This window comes from Aulonocara sp. 'chitande type north' Nkhata Bay, linkage group LG1 (assembly GCF_057382095.1).
Source record: "Aulonocara sp. 'chitande type north' Nkhata Bay isolate Kocher_YH1m ecotype deep benthic linkage group LG1, A_spYH_male_GT1.1, whole genome shotgun sequence".
NCBI lineage: Eukaryota > Metazoa > Chordata > Actinopteri > Cichliformes > Cichlidae > Aulonocara > Aulonocara sp. 'chitande type north' Nkhata Bay.
Window position 1 is genome coordinate 34,657,502 of NC_141344.1, and position 25,225 is coordinate 34,682,726.

Consider the following 25,225-nt stretch of genomic DNA (forward strand, 5'->3'; position numbering starts at 1 on the left):
AATATTTATTTAACTTATAGAATTAAAGTTCTGCTAGTTTTTAGCAAATAGATATTGTATAAAATATTTAAAAATCACCTACATTTTTTATGTTTACAATGCCCATTGTGTGTAATACTGGAATTTCCTATGACCCGTGAACGCCTCATCTTTTACCTGACTGCCGGACATCCGCCTTTCTGCACACTTCGTTGAGTCCGCTCTGGGTGAGTGCTGCTGCTCTGCTTGTCCTCTCCTCTTCTAAATGTCTATACTCTGTTTACGCGATGTAACAAGTTCTTGTTAGTGATTTATAAAGCCAGCCGAGGTATAACTCATGTTAAAGTAACACAATGGTTGCTTTTTAGTGATAAGTTGTCATTTTTGTATGTAAAAGCAGTGTTTGATGAGCTAAAGCTAACAACCCAATGCTAACGACTAGCGTTCTTATGAGCCCAGTGTGAAATGAAGATTTGACGGTAAACCACGGTTATTGTGTTGTTTTATTAATTACATTTGGTGTGTTCGTGTTTGTCAGTCTGTTACATAAGGTGCAGTTAGTTCTCTTCACAAATCAGTTGGTTAAAACAGCCTCATTCTTTATGCTGTAAAGTTTTTAACGAACCACCATCTTAGATTCAGTGTCAGCTGTCGGCAAGATCAAAGGAGCCATTTTACCGCCTCTGACCGAACACGGGAGAAAAAGAGTCACGTGTGTGCAGGTCTTGTGGGTTAATTAAGACAAAGGAGGGGGGGAGAAACTGAGGATTAAACATAGGCTATGTCCCCACATACACGGGTATTTTTGAAAACGGAGATTTTCCGTTTCTGTTTTAAAAAACAATCCCGTCCACACATAAATGCAGAAATGAAGGAGAACGCTGCTAGGAACATGCCAAAGCAGCAGGTGGCGCTATATTCCTAACCATGTAGAAATGTTGGCCAATCAGAAGTCTAGAAGCCTCGGTGGGAAATGGTAAACAAAGATGGGGCATAGAAGCAGAACCGAGTCATATCTGTGGGGGGACAGTAACTGTGTGCGCATATGTAAGCATTTAAACACTGCAGAGAGAACAATTAACAGTAACCGTATTGTAGAAATGCATTTCACCGAAACAATAACGTTGCGCACAGTGTGACGTCAAAAAAGGCGCTGCGTTTTCTCCGTTTCCCTGTCCACGCATAAATGCAAAAACGGAGTTTTTGAAAATATTCTGGCAAGCGTTTTTAGTTTTTCAGTGACCGAAAACGCCGTTTAAGTGTGGACGAAAGGTGCAAACGCATAGAAAAATCTCCATTTTCAAAAGTACGTGTGGACATAGCCCAAGAATAATAAGAACTCCTAATATGTAGACTTTAATTTTTAAGAACTGTTTAACAAAGGCTTGTTTGTGCCAACCTAAATCTGCAGCACAGTTTAAATTCTCACTTTGTGGGAAATTAATGAAATAAACAACAGCCCACCTTCACATAAATAAAATATGGCAGTATATTATTATTAGTATGGTACATAGATATTTATTTTAAAACTAGAGCATATTTACTATGATACTATGTGCAGTTGGTAATATTTTAGGAAGTAGAATTTGAATGCAGACCACCTCAAATATTAAAGCCTTAAAAATATGTCGTGCAGTTTTTCATGTATGAGTGTTTTGCAATCTTAAATGAGATGTAGACCAAAGAAAACAGAGGAGAGTTGTTGTTTGTATTCCAGCTGTAGTAAACAAAGAAGTTTAGTGAATCTTTTTGACAACAGAGAGTGATGCAGTATTGATGCTGATTTGAGTTTTCTGATCCTGTATTTTTGTTCTTTGTCTTTTGTTACACAGAGTGAACTAGAAGCTTGGTTTTGCCTTTGCTGGTAAGTAAACAGTGATTGTAACTGAAGCAATATGAAATTGGGATTGTGTAACATTTTTAGCAATTTACATACAATAGTTTGGCTTTTTGTGATATCTTGCCATTTGCTCATGGGCAAAAACACATTTAGGATTTATAAGCAGTAAAGCCCCCCCCCCCCACTAGATCTCTGAGTGTCCCTAAAAATGTCCCTGAAGTTTAATAGGCCATTTATGTCTAATTTTAAAGGCTTATCAAAGCATTTCTGTAGTAATTATTGTTTTTATTACACATGTTAAGGCCATTTGAGACTCTGCAATTAAATTTTGCCCTCTTTAGACTAAAGTGAGTTCATTTTGTCTGAGGTACAGTGCTGGGAAAAGTCTTTCTTCCTTGCAGATTTATTTTGTTCATGCTTTTTTGTCACATGTTTCAAATCATCTAACAGGGATGATATGAATAAATACAAAAAAGCATTTTAAAGTGATGATTTCACGTATGAAGCAGAGAAAACCAAACCAGAGCTATCTGTTCTAATGTGAGAACATGCTGGTCTCTAATACCCAGCTGTGGAAGCCCTGATACGAAGAACTACCATCAAGCATTTATAGTATCAAGTATTATTTGTGATTGTTGCATGCTTTGAAACTGTGATGTTATCATTTGATCAAGTGTGCAGTGCGAGCAAATCCTTGCTTGTGGTATCTGATGTGTTATGTAATAGCACCAAAGTATTAGAGCTTTACGTTAATGAGGAATTTCTGTGGCTTATTGCAGATTGATAAAACGACACATCACCTTAATAAAGACAGAAATCTTTAATAAGGTGCAGAAAGAGAAGATGGGGTGTTTATAGTAAAGCTGTTGTAAACAAAGAATTTAACAGATTTTTTTTTTCACTACAGATTGTGATGCAGTATTGACTCTGATGCTGATTTTAGTTGTCTGATTCTGTATTTTTGTTCTTTTGTTACAGAGTGAAACAGAACTTTGGTTTTGCCTTTGCTGGTAAGTAAGCAGCAATTGTAACTGCAGTAATATGACATTGTCACTGTGTAACATGTTTAGCAACTTACCTAACGTAGTTTGGTTTTTGTGACATTACCATTTATTGATGGGCAAAATCAAATGGTCAGAATTTATACCTTGTAGCAGCAAAGGCCCCACACATGACCTCTGACTGTCCCTGAAGTTTAACAGGCCATTTGTGTCTGATTTTTATGTTTGAACACAAACAACTGTTTTTATACAGTTGTTTGTGTTCTCCGTTTGTTTGTGGATTTACGTAGCAGAGCACCACAGTTGTTGATTTATATCTTCACTCATATTCTGCTTATGTATTACATTAAAGTCAGACCACTATAGAAGTATTTTTGCCTGAGTGAACAGAAGTGGTAGGTTAAACATTTAAGCAATAATAAAAAACTCAGAGGACCAGAGTTGTGAGTAGGCAATGTTGTGTATGTTAAAGCCTGTGTGTAATTTATATACAATAAGTTTAAATCAGTTTCTTAATAATTTGCTTGATACAATGTGTTTAAAATTTTATATAAAAGGGAAATATTGAAAAATACAAAAAGATTCCTGCCAACAGGTACAATGGAAGGACTCTTTATTATAATTTTTGTAATTGCAAAAATGGTGTACCACTGTTGTTACTATAACATGTCAGAATTTACATGTATTTTAGGATTTACATATTCAGACCAGAACTAAAACCTAATGAGGTTTTCCGTTGATTCTAACAGTTGTGGTTTTTTCACACTTTATTAAGCACTGACTTGTGATAGAAAATGATGGAGCTAAAAAGCCATAATCTGTACCAACAAATATTGGTGCCTCTTTTTTGCACTTCTGTAGTATGCATGCCTTTATTACACATGTTATCACCATGTGAGACTCTGTAACTGAAGTTTGTCCTCTTTAGACTACAGTGAGTTCATAAAGGCTTGAAGAAATTGAGGATTTTACTAGTTATTTCATGTCACAGTAAATTGGATTGTGTGCGAAGAGGTTCAACAGTGTAAGTCATTAAACAGTGATCTGATGTGTTGTTTCCTTTCTCTAGGATACTGATCTGATCGTCGCAAGTCTGGTAAGTAAAGGTTTTGTCTGCGGTACAGTGCTGAGAAAGGTCTTTCTTCCTTGCAGATTTATTTTGTTTATGCTTTTTTCACATGTTTCAAATCATCTAACAAGGATGACCTGGATAAATACAAAAAGCAGTTTTAAAGTGATGATTTCATTTTTGAACCAGAACAACCTGGTCTAATGTAAAAACATGTTGGTCTGTAATACCCAGCTGTGGATGCCCTGATAGCAACAATTACCATCAAGCATTTACAGTAACTGGTAATGACTGGTTTACATCACTGGTTGATTTTGGTCCACTATAATTTCAGAATTGTCATAATTAGATCCAAACAGGACAGGCAAAAAAAGAAAAGAAAAAAGTCTTAATTAAGGCCCAATATAGGGTTTTCAAGTCATGCCAAGTATCTTAATTTCATTAAAGTCCAGACTGATTAGTTTACACCATGTGTTTTGTTTCATTCATTCAATTGGACTTGCTTGTGTGCTTCAGATCCTAAGTGTGATTAAACTTAAGCCCAGGACCTGATGAGTTGATGTAGGTCCTGAAGTAGTAAAGGAACTCTGGGACATCACAGTAACAGCACCATGTTTGACTTTAATGCTGGTGTTTTTCTCTCACTATAGATGATTCAGTTTAGTGCAGTTAGTCAGCACAGCTCTTGGTTATCATCGAGATATTATTAGGCAACTTGTTTTTGCATGTTCAGCTACAACATCTGGGAGGGTTTCTGTTTTCTGAGGTCTCCAGATCCTTAGTAGTCTCTTTGTAAACCTTTACAGAACTATATGTGTTTGTTTCACATTAGAGCAGCTCACGACTAGCAGTTTAGGGACAATTAAATATTCACATAGGACAGGGGTCTCAAACTCCACTCTTCAAGTGCCGGTGTCCTGAAGCTTTTCCACGTGTCCCTGTTACAAAACACCTGAATAACATTTGTAGGTCATTAGTGAGAGTATAGAATTTGACTGTGTGCTGAAGTGGCATCCCCTAAGACTACTCAAATGTAAGTAATTTAAGTGTTTGGAAAAATGTACTTCTAAAAGTACTTTCATTGCATCATGTTCATTCACTCATGAGCTGCTATAACATGAATCAAATTCCTGAATTACCACCTCAGCATGCAGTCACGTTCTGTAGAGTTTTGCTAATGACCTACTAATGTTATTCAGGTGTGTTGCAACAGGGACACATAGAAAAGTTTCTGGACACCAGGCCTTAAGGACCAGAGTTTGAGACCACTGGTGGTAGGGCATTGTGGATTTCAAAAGCTTCTTCCCTTAAATCACTGCCTAAAAACTGCTTTTTGTAATTTGTCATAATGACTTGCAAAGTATAGGTGGGATGAAAACATAAACATAAGACATTTTATAGTGGCCTGATATTTTTATCAAGGCTGTTTTTTGAAAATAATCCTGGCCTAATTTACAAAAGATGAACTGTCTGAAAGTCATGTTTGTTTGTTTGTTTAAGAAATGTGGGAATGTCCAGCAAAGATCTTACATGCAACAGCTCAGATACAGCACTCACTTCTGTTCTTTTTATCATGAAATGATCTACAAAGAAATGATCATCATACTAAATTTTGCTAATTAGGCCTTTATATCAGCTATGATAAGTTTATTATAGATTTAGTGTAGTGCTTATTGCTGTGTATCAAACATGCCCCAAATGTGACTGAAATATGTAGAAACTGCTGTGTAGAAACTAGCTGTCTCCAAATTTCTCATTTTGCCAAAATTCATACAGAGTGACCTGAAACTGTGCTGTAACCTCAGTGTGTTGGTTTTGTTGGACCATTTAATATTTACAGTAAGTTACTGTAGCAGCACGTCTTGGTTTGAGTTTATAGACTTAGTTTATTGTTTTAATAGAATGTAAAAATGTCCTTATAACAGTTCCACCATCATTTGTTAAACATTGTCATTCTGTTCAGTCCAATAATTTACTGTAGAAGTCTTTAGTATTCAAAGCCCTACATGTACTGTATTTTTGAGATTATAAGGCATAATGTCAATAAACAAGCCTGTTTTTAAGGCAGATTAAGCCAAACAAACAGTCAGATAAGTCAAACTTTATTCAAGTCATTCACAAACAACTCTCAACACTGTTCAGTTGTAACACATAAAATACAGAACAATACACTCACTTTTTCAGTTCATTCCTCATCCACAAATCCATCAAACTCTTCATGGGTTGATCAGTTTGAAATCTGCTTCTTAAGCATGTCTCTTAGCACGTGCCAGGTCCTTGTACACACACCATAATGTTATGTTGAAGCACCGTACGAATTACTCTGCGAGGGTCCTGACTATGGTAGCCATAATGCCCTGACAATACATCAAGCAGCGCAGCTTTGTAGCTTACGAAGTCTTACTAAAATATTTGACAGAATTTTGAGCGCTGTGTACCACAGAAATCCCGTTTGAGGTCAGTAAGCATAACCAGAATCGATACGCTAGGCACATTGTATGTTTTTGAGATAATGACAGGATTTTAGGTGTGCCATATAGTCTGAAGAATATGGTAAATCCAAGCATGTTGGAAATATGACTAATTCCATGCCTTTTGTGTCTTACAGGTGACCTGCTGCAGAAGATCCTCTCTCTCTCTCTCTATCATTATAAGCAATTCTGTCTATCCTATCACTCTCCCAACTCTATCTAATTTGAAAGCCATTCTATCTTGTATCCCTCTATCCCTACTGCTCTATCTAATTTGAAAGCCATTCTATCTTGTATCCCTCTATCCCTACTGCTCTATCTAATTTGAAAGCCATTCTATCTTGTATCCCTCTATCCCTACTGCTCTATCTAATTTGAAAGCCATTCTATCTTGTATCCCTCTATCTCTACTGCTCTATCTAATTTGAGAATCCAAGTTTTGAGAATCCTTTCAGAATCCAATTTTCAGAAATCCAAGTTACCAGAACTTGATCTATCTGTTACAGAATTCTGAGAGATCTCTGCTCTCACTGCTCTTTCTTTCCTGTCATTAAGCTCTCTCACATTCAGTCATTTTGCTTTAAATTACAAGTTGAATATACAGTAGTAGAATTACAGTACAGTAGAACTTATAGTAGAAACTACTTACACAGCCCTACATTTGTCATTTTAATTTTGCATTAGACTTTAGTTTGGACTGCTAGTTTGGCTTACTTTGATCAATTGTATAAAATATCACCTTTTTATAAGTTTATTTGTAATAAGATAATCTGGTTATTTTGTAATACATACATTCAGATAAATAATAAATTAGATCCAGTCTGTTAGTCTGTTTCATTGGCTATAACATTTGACTGCAAGTTTATAGTATTATTATTTAAGGACAAACCCATTTTGTCACTCAGTGTAAGTATTCAGTCAGTATTGTCATCGAGAAGTGCCTGAGGACCCAGACTTCCTGTTTCCTGACTGCTGCAGAACATCCAGCTGAAGAAACCCCGTTTCTAAAAGAGGTACAATAAAACGGACCAAATTGTTTCCAGAGAACTTTGAATTTCCTTTATTTTGAGTTTGGAGTACAAATCAGCTTTTTAACATCTATTCATATATTCATAAAAACATTTTATAGTATAATAGTACATTTCTCAGATTTAACAGTAACTTAAGGAGTTATAAGTTTTTCTGTGTTTCAAGGTTCAGTTTTGTTTATATTTGTGTATAACCACATATAAGCTCCAGATTGTACTTCAGCAAAATGCCAAGAAAAAGTCAAAGGTCGCAGTCCCAGAAGCTTAGATGGCAAAAGCAGAAAGAACAGGTGAATGTTTCTCAGAGCAGTGAGCAGGTAAAGGTGTGTGTTTCAGCTTTTCCCAGCACAGAAGTGCAGAGCAGTGTTCAGACAGCCACAGTGTCTTATGCAGATGTGGTAAAGAGAAGTGTTCCCTCAGTGTCTGTCCCAGAGCCTGGAGTTATGCAGGTAATCCAGACTAAACCCCAGCTAACTGTACAAACACAGCATGATGGAGAGACAGCCACAGTGTCTTATGCAGATGTGGTAAAAAGAAGTGTTCCCTCAGTGTCTGTCCCAGAGCCTGAAGTTATGCAGGTAATCCAGACTAAACCCCAGCTAACTGTACAAACACAGCATGATGGAGAGACAGCCACAGTGTCTTATGCAGATGTGGTAAAAAGAAGTGTTCCCTCAGTGTCTGTCCCAGAGCCTGAAGTTATGCAGGTAATCCAGACTAAACCCCAGCTAACTGTACAAACACAGCATGATGGACAAGCTCCAGTACAGTCTCATGTACAGGTTACAAACAGTGAAAGTCCACGAGTGAGTAGCGTCTGTGCTTCCCGAAGCCAGGCCGCTCCTAGGTATGGAAAGTACCGGAATCAGCAATGCATGGCTAACAGTTTGGTTTTCCTGTCATTCTTACAGGAGGATGAATTTATTACCAGAGCAGATCTAAACTGTGTGTTGGACAAAGGCCATGCCGTCTATTCAGATGCCAGACTGAGGTTTGTGAACAGTGTGTTTCTAGCCTGCGATGAACTTCCCTCAGTTGTTACCAGCCGCACACACGAGTATCAAGTCGACATGTCTCAGTTTGCTCATTACGGCACATTTGATGGTACAGATCACTTTCCGAGCCTTGAACAGGGATTACAGTGTTTGGCTTCAGACGTTCGCTATGCTTTGCTAGTCATGGGAGGAACAGTCATCGCTGTTAGCAGGCTGACTTCAGGTGAATATGCATATTTTGACCCTCACCCACGTAAGTCTACTGGTATGCCATTGTCGCTAAGTGTAAGTGGTGGAACTGCAGTTATGTTGAAATTCACACGTCTTAATGACATGATTGACAGGATCAAACGTTTGTACAGAATGTTCAGCATCGCACCAAGCTGCACTTATGAACTACAGCCCATCGAGTTTCACAGTGAAAACGCTGCTGACCAAAGAGATGCTAATCAAACCACCGAATACAGACAAACAGCTACAACTGTTACAGCACCAGCTTTAAATGAAGCCGTTCATGAAATAAACTCCCAAAGATCTACTGACCAGACACAGAAGACTGTGAGAGACACTTTAACGACTGAAGTGACATCATCCAGAGTGGATTATTCAAATGAGACAGCTGCTACTGAAAACAACCATCTTCCTTCTGAGTATTTAGAAAAAGAAACATCTGCATCTTCTGTAAGAGACACTCAGGTAACATCAGATTCTGTTCCTCAGAATGATTCAAACAGTGCCTCCAGTTCAACTAAGATAACAGAGGAACTCTCAGATAAACTGCTGAAATATAGTAAACATGAAAGGCAAAAAATGAGGAGAAGATTATTGACCCAACAAAAGCTACCACAGAGAAAGGAAAATCAGAAGACGAAAGAAAGGCAGATGTACAGGTTTGATGAAAGCTTCAAGACAAAGAAAAAAAACTCAACTAAGAAGTGTAATGATCCTGATCACAGACAGAAAAAGAGCATGTACAAAAATGAACTGTATAAATTAAATGCTACCTATAAGGAGAAACAGAGAGAACATTTTAGAAAGATGTATAGAGAAAGTGCTAAAATTAGAGAGAGAAAAAGAGAATGTGTCATAAGGACATATAAAGACAATCCCCTATTCAGAGAAAAGCAGAAGGAACGTGTAACAAGAACATATAGAGAGTCTCCCCTATTCAGAGAAAAGCAGAAGGAACGTGTAACAAGAACATATAGAGAGTCTCCCATATTCAGAGAAAAGCAGAAGGAACGTGTAACAAGAACATATAGAGAGTCTCCCATATTCAGAGATAAGCAGAAAGAGCGTATAAGAAGAATATACAGAACTTGTGCTGAATTCAGAGAAAAACATAAAGCTTACATGAGGTCATATGTATATAACCTATATAAAGAAAGTGAAGAATTTAAAAAGAAAAAACTATCTTACATGACTAAGCGTTATGGAGAAGAGAGACGATTTCAGCAACAACACAAGGACAATATGAGAGAACGAATGAGAGTAAAATATTGGAATGGTTTTTCTTTCAGACAGATGCATAATATCAGATGTGCAATGAATATAAAACGGAAATATCGCCAGATGCATCGACCAGCTGAGACTTTACAGTGTCATCCAGAGAACACTTTAATGAATGAGGCCATATCTCGTTTCAGATCAAACATTAAGTCAGCACCATCTTATGTTTGTACTGTTTGTCTAAAAGCTTCTTTTCCTAATCAGGTGAAAATCTGCAAAAGACAAAATTACTCAAAACACCAGACTGTAGCTCATCAGTGTCTAACTGGTAAATATGTTCATGTGTGTGATGAAGCATGTCATGATCACTGCAGCTTTCCTGTTGAGAGAAAAAAAGAGTATATCTGTCACACATGTCACAGTTCCCTCAAAAGTGGATGCATGCCCAGGCTTGCTGCTGTTAATGGTTTAGAACTGCAGGATATTCCAGCTGAACTTTGTGATCTCAACATTCTGGAGAGACATCTGATTGCCAAATGCATACCATTTGCTAAGATTATTCCTCTTCCAAAGGGGAGACAGAGACTTATACGTGGTAATGTGGTGTGTGTACCATCTGAGGTCCAACAAACAGTTGACAGTTTACCGAGGATCAGAAGCCAATCACAGATCATGAGGATAAAGCTGAAAAGACGACTGTGCTACAAAGGCCATCAGCTGTTCCAGACTGTCACCTGGTCTAAACTCATTCAAGCTCTGCGTAAACTGAAACAAATTCATCCACAGTACACAGATATTGTTATCAGAGATGATGCATTGCTTTGTGATCCAACGTTACCTGATGATGACAGCAGTGATGAAGCCAGCATGGCAAGTGATGATTATAATGAAGCAGATTTAATGGAAATTGACAACTATGAAAAAGATGCCCTTTTGTGCGAAAGTGAGTCTCAAAGTGACCAAGATATTAATATGCAATCCTGTGATGAACAACCAGAGGAACAAAATCCAGATGAACCAGAAAGTGATTTGAACAATGGAGGTTTTGCTCTAGAAAGTTGTCTGCAGCCTGTAGACATTTCAGAAGAGATTCTCTGTTTCACTGATAACACATATTGTGTGGCTCCTGCAGAAAGAAACAATCCTGTTAGCTTCTTCAGAACTCCTCATTTGGAAGCCATGGCATTTCCTGTGCAGTTTCCTACTGGTCAGAATACACTGGATGAAAAGAGACGTCTCAAGCTCACACCAAGTGCTTACTTCAAGTCAAGGCTTTTCAACATTGATGCAAGATTTGCTAAAGACACAAATTACTTGTTTTTCTCACAGTTTGTCACTGAAATACATTTGGCTAATTCCAGCATGACAATACAGCTAAGGAAAGGTAAAACTATGACCAAAGATGGACGCAAAATCACATCAGGAATGTTACAAAGTAAGACAGAAGTAGAGAAGCTGGTAAGAAATAAAGATGCAATCAGATTTATGCAGCCACTCAGAGGAACTCCAGCTTACTGGCAGAAAACTACCAGAGATCTATTCAGCATGGTTCGCCAAATAGGAACACCTCAGTTCTTTGTCACTTTCTCTGCTGCTGAGATGAGATGGCCTGAAGTGATTCAAGCAATAAAGAGACAGCAAGGTGAAGAGGTTGATTTTGAAGCCCTGGACTGGTCAGAAAAGTGTGAAATTCTAAGATCAAATCCAGTAACCACCATGCGAATGTTTGATAAACGTGTTGAGGCTTTGTTCAGAGATTTGCTTTTTTCTCCTGCACAGCCCCTTGGTGAGATCATTGATTACTTTTACAGAGTTGAGTTCCAGCACAGAGGTAGTCCACATATACACATGTTGCTGTGGATTCGAGAAAAGGTAGAAGCAGATGTGGATGATGACCAAACTGTCTGTGACTTTGTGGACAGATACATCTCAGCTCAACTCCCTGATCCAGAAAAACAACCTGAACTGCACAAAAAAGTCACTGAGCTACAAAAGCACAGCAAAAACCACACAAAGACATGCTTTAAGAGTGTGAACTCTGGTTGTAGATTTGGGTTTCCCAAACCACCAGCCACAAGAACAATGATTGTGAGACAGGATGAGGATTCAGACACTGAAGCTGCAAAAGCCAAACTCAGACCTTTGTTGAACCTGCTGAAGGAACCTGAAGCTGCTTCCCTCACCATAGAGCAGATTCTGTCACGATGCAACTTAACAATGAATGAGTATGAACAATGCCTCCAAGACATAAACAAGAAAACAGCTCTGATTCTGAAACGTGACCCAAATGAGTGTTGGATCAACAATTACAACCCAGACCTGCTTGAAGCCTGGAACTCTAATTTAGATGTCTCATTCATTTTGAATGCCTATTCATGTATAGAATACCTCTGTAAATATATAACAAAGAAAGAATCTGGCCTCTCTGAATACCTGAAGACAGTTATTGACAACTCTGATAAGAACACCGTCAATGAATGTGATGAAATGAGAGCTGTGATGCAAGCTTACTCAAAAAAGAGAGAAATCAGCGCACAGGAGTGTGTGACTCGAGTCTGTGGCCTAAAAATGAAAAAATGTTCCCGCAGTGTTGTATTTGTACCAACAGATGATAACCCAGTAAAAATGAGTCGGCCCATGAGCTTCCTGGAAAGCACAACACACGACAGTTGTAATATTTGGATGACAAGTTTGAGTGATAAATACAAATGCAGACCTGAGACCCCAGAATATGAGGAAATGTCACTGGCTGATTTTGCTGCCTTGTGCAGGTTGGTGAGTGGTCCAAATGAAGGAAAAGATGTGCTTCCTCTTCTAAACCAGCTTGGATTTGTACAAAGGCGAAAGAATGATAAACCAGCTATAATCAGATATTACCACTGTTCACAGGAAAAAGATCCTGAGCAATATTATGGTCGACTGTTGAGACTTTACCTTCCACACAGATCAGAGCAGGAACTGAAACCACAAGGGTTCCAAACCTATCAGTCCTTCTACAACTCAGGTTTTGTACGACTTCCATGTTCAGACCACAGTGAGTCTGTGAAAAGGGTTGTGAAAAGAAATAAAGACAAGTATGAGAAGAACTCTGAGGATATTGAGAGTGCACTGGAAGAGTTTGAACAAAATAGGGATGTTGTGATCGATGAATGGTGTAATCTGGCTCCTGAATCTGAAGTTGTGAGGCTGCAATGCGATGAGAATCTTCCTGAGAGACATTCTGATGATGAGAACGAACAGGAGAATGTTCCCGACTACAGTCGTCAGTCTGATGCTGTAACAAAGATCAGAGCCGTCAGAGAACAACCTGCAGTAGATCCAGCCGTGGTACGTGTAATGTATCAGAATCTGAACCAGAAGCAGGCCTGCGTGTTCTATACTATAAGAGACTGGTGTATTCAGCGAGTTTGTGGTTTGAACCCAGATCCATTTTTCTTCTATATCAACGGTGGTGCAGGAACTGGAAAGTCACATCTGATTAAGTGTATTCATTCTGAAGCATCAAAGATCCTGAGCAGACTGCCTGCTAATGCAGAAGAAGCTGACATATCAAATCCAACTGTTTTACTGACTTCATTTACCGGTACAGCAGCTTTTTCTATCAGTGGCTCTACGTTACATTCTCTACTGAAACTACCCAGGAGTCTGAAACCACCCATTCAAGGACTTGGTAACCAACTGGATGAAGTCAGATCTGAGCTGATGAATGCTGAAATTATTGTTATTGATGAAATTTCAATGGTTTCAAAACCCCTTTTTGCTTATGTGGATGCAAGACTGAAACAAATCAAAGGCACTCAGAGACCTTTTGGTGGAATGTCAGTTTTAGCTGTTGGAGATTTTTACCAGCTGCCACCAGTGCGACAGTCTAAACCTCTCTGTGTTTACGATCCAGAACAGATTGACCTATGGCAGGAGCATTTTCAGATGATCACTCTAACCGAGATCATGCGTCAGAAAGATGATGTGGCCTTTGCAGAGATGCTGAACAGGATTAGAGTCAAAGAAAAGACAGATGAGCTTTCTCAGTGCGACAGAGATTTGTTGTCACAGGCTGTGACTGCACCAGAAGAATGTCCAACTGAGGTCTTACACATTTATGCCACCAACAAGAATGTGGAATCCCACAACACAGATACCCTGAAGAAGCTTCATTCAAACATCATAATCATCAATGCAGACGATTTCCAGAAGGATAAATGTACAGGCAGAATGGAACGAAGAGACAAACCATTTACAGGTGGGAGAAATGATTTACCTGACACTCTGAATGTTGCTGAAGGAGCTCGAGTCATGCTGACCAGAAACTTGGACACACTAAACGGTTTAGTCAACGGTGCTTTTGGTATACTGGTAAAGGTGGTGAGATCTGAAAATGATGGACACATAATTAAACTGGGGCTCAGGATGGACAACCGGCAGCCTATGAGACACAACCGCAGTGCTAATGCAGCTTCTGATGATCTGGTTTACATTGAGAGAGCAGAGGAGAGTCTGAAGTTTAAAGGAGCAGTACGCAGACAGTTTCCTGTAAAGCTAGCATTCGCTTGCACAATTCACAAAACTCAGGGTCTTACAACACAGACAGCTGTAGTTTCAATGAAGAACATTTTTGAACCAGGTATGGCTTACGTTGCTCTCAGCAGGGTGACGTCTCTCAGTGGACTCTATTTGCAGGACTTGGATGAGAAAAAGATTTACGCCAATCCCGAGGTAACTGCAGCGCTCCAAACCATGAGACAAGCCAGTGTTGAAGAAATGATGCCTCTTCTTCAGGTCAGAGAAACAGCCAGCAGACTTGACACTCTTACACTGATCCATCACAATACGGAGGGTTTGCCATCTCACATCAGTGACATCAAGAGTCATCATGAAATGTGTTTAGCAGATGTTTTGTGTCTCACTGAGTCTCACCTTCAAGGCTCCTTTGTTGCAGACAGTCTTCATTTGGACGGCTACACCATGTTCAAACGCAACAGACATGTGTCCTACACAAACTTTCCTCACATGGCCAGCAGAAGTGGTGGGGGAGTTGTTGTGTATTTGAGGAATCATTTTCAGGTTCAGGTAAAACAGTATCTGCATAATGTCACTGATCTTGAGTTTTTAGTGTTGAAGGTTCAGGCTCCATTCCCTGCACTCATTGCTGTTGTGTACAGACCCCCTGACTACAGTTTGACACCATTCATGCAAAACCTGGTAAGTCTTTTAGATTCACTTGAAATAATGGACTGTCACCCAATCATTGTGTGTGGAGATTTTAATGAGAACCAGTTGCAGAGTGGAAGAAAACAGATTCTGGAGCAGTTTCAGTCGAGAGGGTATTCACAGCTGATCACTTCTGCCACTACAGACAAGAACACCCTGCTTGACCTCATTTTTATTTCTCAGCCACAGAAATGTCTGTATTCAGGTGTTCTGAGATCATATTACAGTTACCACAACCCTGTCTTTTGTGTCCTGTCCTCGAGCCAATCATGAAGTCGTCTGGTGAGTTTTGAAACAATTACAGATCATGTTTGTTACAGAGTTTACTGATTGTAGAGCATGAAAAAGATTTTTCATTGAAAAAAGGGTCTTCCCTACTCTGTCTGTCAGAAGACCCTTTCTTATTGCAATGTTATTAATCATTTCACCAAATCATTGCTGAACTTCATGCAGAGCAGAGAACATCTGCTATCATGCACCTCTGATCTGAAATGTGCTGCAACATTTATTAAACCAACATCATTTCTTTTATTCTCATGTTTTAAATGACTAAATCTTTTTACTGTGACGTATGTAGCTCAACAAACGAGATCTTCCCCTCCAAGGGCTTGAAAATATGAAATAGTAAATAAATAAATCCCACATAAATGCAGGTATTTATTATGGCTCACATGAATAAATACAGACAATTATATTTTCTTGATTATAGTAGCTTTTGTAGAATCAAAAGTTTTTGTGATGAATGAGGTTTTGCTTATCATGTTTTACAGGTAAAAAATGTCAAAAGTTATAAACTATCTTTAGGCTACCAGAGATGTCTATAATGATACATTATGTAGAGAAAAACATTAGTACAGCTTACAGAATATGTATAAAAACTGATTTAGAAGTAAATGGATAGTTTTCTGAAAGTTCCCGACTACAGTTTAACACCACCCACCCAGATCAGCCCCCAAGTGTCTATGTAATGCTGGTATGGTGTGTGAGTTTGACTTGGCCTTTATCCGGGTGGGTTTGGGTTTGGGTGGATAAAGGCCAAGTCAGAATTCTCTGAGCAGCTGGAAAAAGCTGCTAATAAACAAAGACATCAAAAAGTGTGGGCTTTAGGTGTAGCCCCCGCTTTCTGATGCACTAATTAGACTTAGTAACCGACACCCCATACCAGCATTACATAGACACTTGGGGGCTGAGCTGGGTGGGTGGTGTTATAAGCACGTGTTTTGTTAGATATATTTTTTCAGACACCATCTTCATGAACTGCTGAGCCAAACCTGATCCATCAGTGCTGGACTGCACAGATAACTACATGCCACAAGGAGACTGCTGTGTTATGAATTGCCATACCAGTGTGTCTTCAATGGAGAAGATGACACACCCATCACCTGACCTCCTGCCTGATCTGGAGACCATCATCATGCTACCACACTACACACCTCTGAGACCATCAATGATGACTCATACTGAGGAAACTGTATTTCCTGTCAGAGATGCTCAGTGATCCTCAGAGCAGAGAGAGGTATCATTCTTTATCTTTGATAAAAAAAAATGTCAGTGTTTTTAATTCAATTAATTAATTAAAATCCTGTTTATTGCATAAATAATTCCACACTCAAATGATTATACTTGTTGACACTTTTTGAGTTTTAATTCACATTATGGATTACAAATCTATGCTTTTTCTACTCTGTCTCTCTGTGCAGGTATTGCTTGTCTTCTGAGTTCTTCCGTGTCCCAACTGAGGCCTTCAAACCTCATTGCAGAGCTCATGTCTTTCCTCACCATCATGTGAGTGTGAGATTGCTCTGGATTCTGGTTATGTGGCCTGCAGCACCTATAAGGTATTTCAATATTGTTCATTGTATAACTTATTTGTAGTTTTTAGGGTTTCTACAGACAAAAAAAATGTTCCTTTTTCTGTATTTTTTAGAACAAGCTCGTCCAGTGTGCCTGCATTCCAGCTTCTTAGACTCTACGCAAGTGGACAGAGTATCAGTGTTTGGCCACTCTTACAGACACTGACTTCTGTCAATTCACTTCTACTGATCGGGCACCTCACTCCAGGAAGACAGAGGGCTGCAAGCCTGTCATCATTTCCAGTGTGGCTTTGTATTCTTGGGGTAGCATCAGATTTTTCCCACAAATATTCAAAGGTAACACTTGTTTTAAGCTTAGTTATTAAATCAAAAGTCTTCCCTTGTGTCATGTCTGTGAAGGTTCTCATGATGTCCTTTGATGTAGTCTCTCTCTTCACTTGCATACCCACTACAGAGGCAGTGGAGACTGTCAGAAAACGACTGCAAGAAGACAGCTCCTTGGAAGACAGGACCAACTTCACACCCGATCAGATGTGCACACTGTTAGACCTCTGCCTCACCACTACATATTTCAAATACAACGAGGGTTTCTACAGACAAAAACATGGCTGTGCCATGGGTTCCCCTGTGTCACCTGTTGTAGCCAACCTTTACATGGAGGAAGTGGAAAGGAAGGCTCTTGGCTCTTTCAAAGGAAGAGTACCCAGCCACTGGTACAGATATGTAGATGACACCTGGGTCAAAATCAAAAGGCAAAAAGTGGAATCCTTCACTGCGCACATCAACGCTGTGGATAAAAACATCAAGTTCACCAGGGAAGACACAAAGGACGACTGTTTGCTTTTCCTGGACTGCGCTGTGCACATTGAAGAGAACGGCAAACTCAACATCGAAGTTTACCGGAAGCCCACACACACGGACCAGTACCTCCTCTTTGACTCCCATCACCCTCTGGAACACAAACTTGGAGTAATTAGGACACACATTTTTTAGAATAAGCTCGTCCAGTGTGCCTGCATTCCAGCTTCACAGAAAAGAACATCAGACACCAGCGAGGGAGGATAAGAAAGACAGACACAACAACATTGTCATCCCCTATGTAGCCAGTGTATCAGAAAAACTCAGGAGAGTTTTCTCCAAATACGACATCCCAGTGTACTTCAGACCCAGTAACACACTCAGACAGAAACTGGTTCACCCGAAAGACAAAACTCCTAAACACAAACTTAACAATGTGGTGTACGCTGTACAGTGCAGCGAGGAATGCCCAGACTTCTACATCGGAGAGACCAAACAGCCACTTCACAAGCACATGGCACAACATAGAAGAGCCACCTCCACGGGACAAGACTCAGCAGTTCATCTGCATCTAAAGGACAAAGGTCAGTCTTTGAGGATGCCAATGTTCACATTTTGGACAGATGGAGGAGTGAAAGAAGCCATTTACGTCCACTGTGAGCGACCATCTTTAAACAGAGGCGGTAGTTTACGACACCAACTGTCTGCCATCTATAATCCAGTTTTGAGTTCCCTCCCCAGACACCGTAACGTCCACTCACATCCTGGGAGTGGGCGTGGGTGATTTCCTGACCTCGGGAAATCACATGATAGGGTGGGGCCAGGTTTCACAATGAGCTCACCCGAAACCCTGGCTGATTGGGACCCACACCCACTTTCACACCTTGGCTCATGTGATTAGGTAGAGGATCATCAGGGGGTTCTTTGTCCCTCTTTGGGGGGAAACTCCCACTGGGTTTAAATCTGGGACTCTCCACCATTGACCCTTAGAACTGAAGAAGCTTCTCGGATGAGAGGTGAAACGTCTTCAAGGAACTCAAAGAAGTCCAGACGCTTTTCTTTCCAAGCTCCTTAGACTTCACTTGTGTTAATTACATTTTATTTGTTGTTGTTTTCTTTTAGATTTATATGCAGTGATTGGATGTGGTGGAGCTTTGTTAACCGTGTGGAAAACATCTGTTTGTGATGATATTTACAATGAGGCTTTAAGGTGACAGTTTCCATGTAATTTCAATCCTCTTACTAAGCAAAAACATGTTTGCAATTAACATATTTTTTCAGTTTTGTCTTTTGGATTTATGGTTAACATTCCTCTGTGACAGCAAATACTAAACTGGTCCAAGTAACCAGCATATCATTGGTCAAAGGCAAAAAGGACCACATGTCACACTAGCAATGAATTTTTGACTGTGTTTGTGTTAGTATAGAGTAGGTCTAACAGTGGTTTTCCACATCTGCTCTAATATATATAGATAATGGGTCAGACATATAAAGTCATTTTGAAAAGTTCATAAAGGTCATTTATATGTGTTCCTCTTTATCATTTTATATCAGGTCACACAGCTGACTTGAGTTTTGATCAGAGTAGAACCATAACATTCATGCTAATGGTTCTACTGTTTACAGTTACTTTATGATGGATTTCACCCTGGTCACAGCACTATGTGAAAAGCTGTTAGAGGTAAAGTTAAGCCAATTAATACATCATCATAAGTCACTCTCTAACGCAGGGCAGTGATTATTATTCACTGTAATTTATTCCACAACAATGTTCTTTATTTGATTCTTTAAATATGCACATCGATTGTTTAGCTCTGTGACTCTCCACACCTGAAATATATCACAATGTGGACTTCATTTCGACAGTATTTTGTAGATTGGTACCATATTTATCATCGAATCATCTTGTGCACTTATTAACTAAATGTTGTTTGTTTGTTTTTTTTGTTTGTTTGTTTGGGGGTTTTTTGTTGCCATTTTTACCTTTCACCAACTGTGTAAATTCTGCAATTTTACCTTGGTTTTGTTTCACATCAGTTTATCTGCTGGCTGGTATTCCTGTCTTCCTTCTCTCACCCCAACCGGTCGCAGCAGATGGCCGCCCCTCCCTGAGCCTGGTTCTGCTGGAGGTTTCTTCCTGTTAAAAGGGAGTTTTTCCTTCCCACTGTCGCCAAAGTGCTTGCTCATAGGGGGTCATATGTCATATGATTGTTGGGTTTTTCTCTGTATCTATGAAGCGCCTTAAGGCGACTTTTGTTGTGATTTGTTGCTATATAAATTGAATTGAATTGGTTTTCTTTCTTTTCTAATGTTTCTGGTCATTTTTCACAGTTAAACAAGTAACTTTGAGGTTACGTCATCGTTTTCAGCTGTTATCTGTATACATTTTTTTCCTAATAATTACATTTCTGCAAAATTATAGCAGTTCTGGTAAGTTGTAATATTTCTGCCAAGTTATTAATTTTTTAATAAATTATTACATTTCTGCTAAGTTGTAGCTTCTGGTAAACTACAACATTTCTGCTGAATTGTTATGTTTCTTCTAAGTTATTGCATTTCTGCTAAGTTATTACATTTTTGCTAACTTGATGTTCTTCTGCAAAGTTATTAAAATTTCAACAACTTTTTAAACACTGACTTTGATTTCTTCAGCTTCTTCAGCTATTTTCAACTATTTTCAGCAGACAGCTTCAGCTTTACAGTTTCCTCTAAGTGATTGCAGTTCTGCTAAGTTATTCCATTTTAGCAAAGTTCCTTTGCTTCTGCAAAGTTTTTACAATTTCTGCAACTTTTCAGCTTTTTCAGCTACTTTTTGCATACAGCTTCAGCTTTAAGCATCCACACTGCATTTTCGCAGGAAATGCAAATTTTTCTAGTTATTATTATTATTCTAGTTGCTTCCGTACACTTTTCGCCGTTAAACTACTTCCACAATTTTCAGCCGATTTTCACCGTTCAAATTTTAAACTATTCAGCTATTTTTGCTAATTCCTGCTACGATTTTTGCTATTTTTAACTATTATACTTTTTAAAATATTAAGCTTTTTTCCTTTAATTTGTCCCATTGAAATGAATGGGAAACTTCAGCAATTCTGCTAAAATTTGCTTGTTTTTGAAACTTAACTACTTCCTCATATTTTCACCTAGAACAACCATTCAAACTTTAAAATGTTCACAAATTATTGGGCTATTCAGGTATGATTCAGCTTTTTCAAATCTTTTACTGTTTTACTTTTATGCCTCTTAAAGTTTTGAGTTGCAAAATTGTGATTTTTCACAAAATACATGTGTTGTTATGGTTGCTATGCTCTTGGCTTCCAGTGTGCCACTGAAGGTTTTGCAATTTTCACTTCATGTCCGAACAACTTCCTGCTACTTGCTCAATTTTCACTCAACTTCCACAAATTATACATCAAAACGTAGGTATTTTTGCTGGCTTTCAGAAAATGTCACCATCATTGTTGTGGGATTTATAGAATTTTTGCAAATCTCCTCAGACTAACACAAGGTCAGAAAACTCTCCATATAAAGTGAATGGAGAGCTTGTTCAAAATCACCGCTGGATTTCTGTAATGAGAGGCATATTCGAATCGTCATATCTCCTTAACGAAGCAAAGTTAAGACATGAGGCTTGTCCCCGAATATCTTCAGACACCCCTGACGCTCACAATTCAAGAATTTCTTTCTCACCTATTACCGTTCTGAAATGAGTTGGACTTGTTTGAGGGTAGGAAATTCGTCCTTCGCTCAGATTTCTTCAGATTTCAAACTGTGGAAATGAACCACTTTTTTCTCTTGTCATAACTTTTTGTTGGATTTCCACAGAGACCTGAAAATTTCCATGATTGTTCACCAAAGCCTGCTGTCTCTTACGGTGAAAGAATGATATCGATACTCCAAATAGATTTCGAGTTAGAAAGCGTTGTTTGAGGGCAAGTCAAGGCAGTTTTTGCTTCGCTCTACTCAGTTATGGTGCATTACAAGTCAAATATCTTTAATAATTCATATTTTAATGATAAATTGTAAACACTGGAAGATTCCCCCATCTCTTCTGAACAAAACGGTGTAAGAATGACCGCTCTAGCCCCTACGGTTTGGAAATTATGGTCATTTGTTTGAGGGGAGTCCTCACTATGAGAAATAGGCTGCAATAATCCTGTGCCTCTCTGTGCTGCGTGTGTAAAAAGAGGCACATGTTTTGGCGGGAAAACGTACACAGGCTCTCTGATTGGTGGATTCAAATTCAGCAGCTCCCAGGCTGACCTAGAAACTTACTTCTCTCTCCCTGTGCATTTTTTTGCTGATTTTTTCATTTAACAAGTATATTTGAGGGACCCTCAGCATGTTCAGCATTTTTTCAGCTGTCCATTTTGCTTTTCCAATTTTTCTGTTTAACTTATTACTATTGTGCTAAATAATACTATTTCTGCTGTTTTATAAGATTTGTGCCTAATATAGTATTTCTGCTAAATTACAATATTTCTGCTTTTTATACTATTTGTGCTAAAACATAGTATTTCTACTAAATGTAGTATTTATGCTTAATCATACTATTTCTGCTTTTTATGGGATTTGTGCCTAATATAGTATTTCTGCTTTTTATAGGATTTTTGCTCAAACATAGTATTTCTACTAAATGTAGTGTTTATGCTTAATCATCCTATTTCTGCTTTTTATAGGATTTGTGCTTAATATAGTATTTCTGCTAAATTATAGTATTTCTGCTTTTTATAGTATTTGTGCTAAAACATAGTATTTCTACTAAATGTAGTATTTATGCTTAATCATAGTATTTCTATATATTTCTGCCAGGTCCCCAGGCAGCCAATCCTCTGTGAGGACTGAGAAATTCAAATTTTCAAATCAGGGCCTGCACGGCTTCCCAGCCAATCATATATGTGTCCTGAGGCATTCAAATTTGCATATTGGGGCCTTCATGGCTTCTAAGCCAGCCAATCATATCTGAGGGCTGAGGAATTCAAATCCACAAATCAGGGCCTGCACGGCTTCCCAGCCAGCCAATCATATATGTGGTCTCAGGCATTCATATTTGCATATTGGGGAATTCGTGGCTTCTAAGTCAACAAGTCATCCATGTCATATATCTCTAAAAATTCACATTTTAATGATAAATTGTTAACACTGGAAGATTCCCCCATCTCTTCTGAACAAAACAGTGTAAGAATGACCGCTCTAGCCCCTACGGTTAGGAAATTATGGTCATTTGTTTGAGGGGAGTCCTCACTATGAGAAATAGGCTGCAATAATCCTGTGCCTCTCTGTGCTGCTGCGTGTGTAAAAAGATGCACCTGTTTTGGCGGGAAAACGTAAACAGCCACTCTGATTGGTGGATTTAAATTCGGCAGCTCTCTCCCTCTGTGTGTGTGTGTGTGTGTGTGTGTGTTTAGTGGGAGAGAGAGGACCCTGCCCTTATTTGGCAGCATGTCATTGTAGGATTTAAATTGAATATAGTTAGACTGGTTGACTGGATTAGAGCCTGTGTTTGTGTGTCCCTCTGTGCATTTGTGTTTCAATAAGTTATTACTATTCTGCTAAATCATAGTATTTCTGGTACTTTTCGGTACTTGTGCTAAATACAGTATTTCTGCTAAATTATAGTATTTCTGCTTTTTATAGGATTTGTGCCTAACATAGTATTTCTGCTAAATTATAGTATTTCTGCTTTTTATAGGATTTGTGCTTAATATAGTATTTCTGCTAAATTATAGTTTTTCTTCTTTTTATAATATTTGTGCTAAAACATAATATTTCTACTAAATGTAGTATTTATGCTTAATAATAGTATTTCTATATATTTCTGCCAGGTCCCCAGGCAGCCAATCCTCTGTGAGGACTGAGACATTCAAATTTTCAAATCAGGGCCTGTACGGCTTCCCAGCCAATCATATACGTGTCCTGAGGCATTCAAATTTGCATATTGGGGCCTTCATGGCTTCTAAGCCAGCCAATCATATCTGAGGGCTGAGGAATTCAAATCCACAAATCAGGGCCTGCACGGCTTCCCAGCCAGCCAATCATATATGTGGTCTCAGGCATTCATATTTGCATATTGGGGAATTCGTGGCTTCTAAGTCAACAAGTCATCCATGTCATATATCTCTAAAAATTCACATTTTAATGATAAATTGTTAACACTGGAAGATTCCCCCATCTCTTCTGAACAAAACAGTGTAAGAATGACCGCTCTAGCCCCTACGGTTAGGAAATTATGGTCATTTGTTTGAGGGGAGTCCTCACTATGAGAAATAGGCTGCAATAATCCTGTGCCTCTCTGTGCTGCTGCGTGTGTAAAAAGATGCACCTGTTTTGGCGGGAAAACGTAAACAGCCACTCTGATTGGTGGATTTAAATTCGACAGCTCTCTCCCTCTGTGTGTGTGTGTGTGTGTGTGTGTGTGTGTGTGTGTGTGTGTGTGTGTGTTTAGTGGGAGAGAGAGGACCCTGCCCTTATTTGGCAGCATGTCATTGTAGGATTTAAATTGAATATAGTTAGACTGGTTGACTGGATTAGAGCCTGTGTTTGTGTGTCCCTCTGTGCATTTGTGTTTCAATAAGTTATTACTATTCTGCTAAATCATAGTATTTCTGGTACTTTTCGGTACTTGTGCTAAATACAGTATTTCTGCTAAATTATAGTATTTCTGCTTTTTATAGGATTTGTGCCTAACATAGTATTTCTGCTAAATTATAGTATTTCTGCTTTTTATAGGATTTGTTCTAAATTATAGTATTTCTGCTTTTTATAGGATTTGTGCTTAATATAGTATTTCTGCTAAATTATAGTATTTCTGCTTTTTATAGTATTTGTGCTAAAACATAATATTTCTACTAAATGTAGTATTTATGCTTAATAATAGTATTTCTATATATTTCTGCCAGGTCCCCAGGCAGCCAATCCTCTGTGAGGACTGAGACATTCAAATTTTCAAATCAGGGCCTGCACAGTTTCCCAGCCAATCAAATAAGTGTCCTGAGGCATTCAAATTTGCATATTGGGGCCTTCGTGGCTTCTAAGCCAGCCAATCATATCTGAGGGCTGAGGAATTCAAATCCACAAATCAGGGCCTGCACGGCTTCCCAGCCAGCCAATCACATATGTGGTCTCAGGCATTCAAATTTGCATATTGGGGAATTCGTGGCTTCTAAGTCAACAAGTCATCCATGTCATATATCTCTAAAAATTCATATTTTAATGATAAATTGTCAACACTTGAAGATTCCCCCATCTCTTCTGAACAAAACGGTGTAAGAATGACCGCTCTAGCTCCTACGGTTAGGAAATTATGGTCATTTGTTTGAGGGGAGTCGTCATTATGAGAAATAGACTGCAATGATCCTGTGTCTCTCTGTGCTGCGTGTGTAAAAAGGATGCACCTGTTTTGGAGGGAAAGAGTGCACAGGCTCTCTGATTGGTGGATTCAAATTCAGCAGCTCCCAGGCTGACCTAGAAACTCACTTTTCTCTCCCTGTGTGTGTGTGTGTGTGTGTGTGTGTGTGTGTGTGTGTGTGTGTGTGTGTGTGTGTGTGTGTGTGTGTGTGACAGAGAGAGAGAG

General features: G+C 38.8%; 1 protein-coding gene across 3 annotated transcripts; it reads left to right on the forward strand.

Annotated features, from left to right (window-relative positions):
* On the forward strand, nucleotides 1–20,283 carry LOC147339431 (uncharacterized). 3 transcript variants are annotated; one of them, XM_086294426.1, is made up of 11 exons: nucleotides 1–206; nucleotides 1,812–1,843; nucleotides 2,798–2,829; nucleotides 3,890–3,916; nucleotides 6,498–7,373; nucleotides 8,300–8,379; nucleotides 8,499–8,606; nucleotides 8,728–16,556; nucleotides 16,741–16,878; nucleotides 16,968–17,190; nucleotides 17,309–20,283. In XM_086294426.1, the coding sequence occupies exon 8, from the start codon at nucleotides 8,747–8,749 to the stop codon at nucleotides 15,311–15,313; it is 6,567 nt and encodes a 2,188-aa protein (XP_086150552.1). In that variant the 5' UTR covers nucleotides 1–206; nucleotides 1,812–1,843; nucleotides 2,798–2,829; nucleotides 3,890–3,916; nucleotides 6,498–7,373; nucleotides 8,300–8,379; nucleotides 8,499–8,606; nucleotides 8,728–8,746; the 3' UTR covers nucleotides 15,314–16,556; nucleotides 16,741–16,878; nucleotides 16,968–17,190; nucleotides 17,309–20,283. The 3 variants fall into 3 exon arrangements, with proteins under 3 accessions (XP_086150552.1, XP_086150551.1, XP_086150550.1); XM_086294425.1 differs by lacking the exon at nucleotides 1–206 and adding an exon at nucleotides 972–1,026 and having other exon boundaries at nucleotides 6,498–8,379; XM_086294424.1 differs by lacking the exons at nucleotides 1–206; nucleotides 1,812–1,843; nucleotides 2,798–2,829; ... (2 more) ...; nucleotides 8,300–8,379; nucleotides 8,499–8,606 and having other exon boundaries at nucleotides 8,619–16,556.
* Nucleotides 20,284–25,225: the final 4,942 nt, after the last annotated feature.

Excerpts from the sequence above, each read along its gene's own strand:
- LOC147339431 (XM_086294424.1), top strand. The coding sequence starts at position 8,651 with ATGCCATTGTCGCTAAGTGTAAGTGGTGGAACTGCAGTTATGTTGAAA.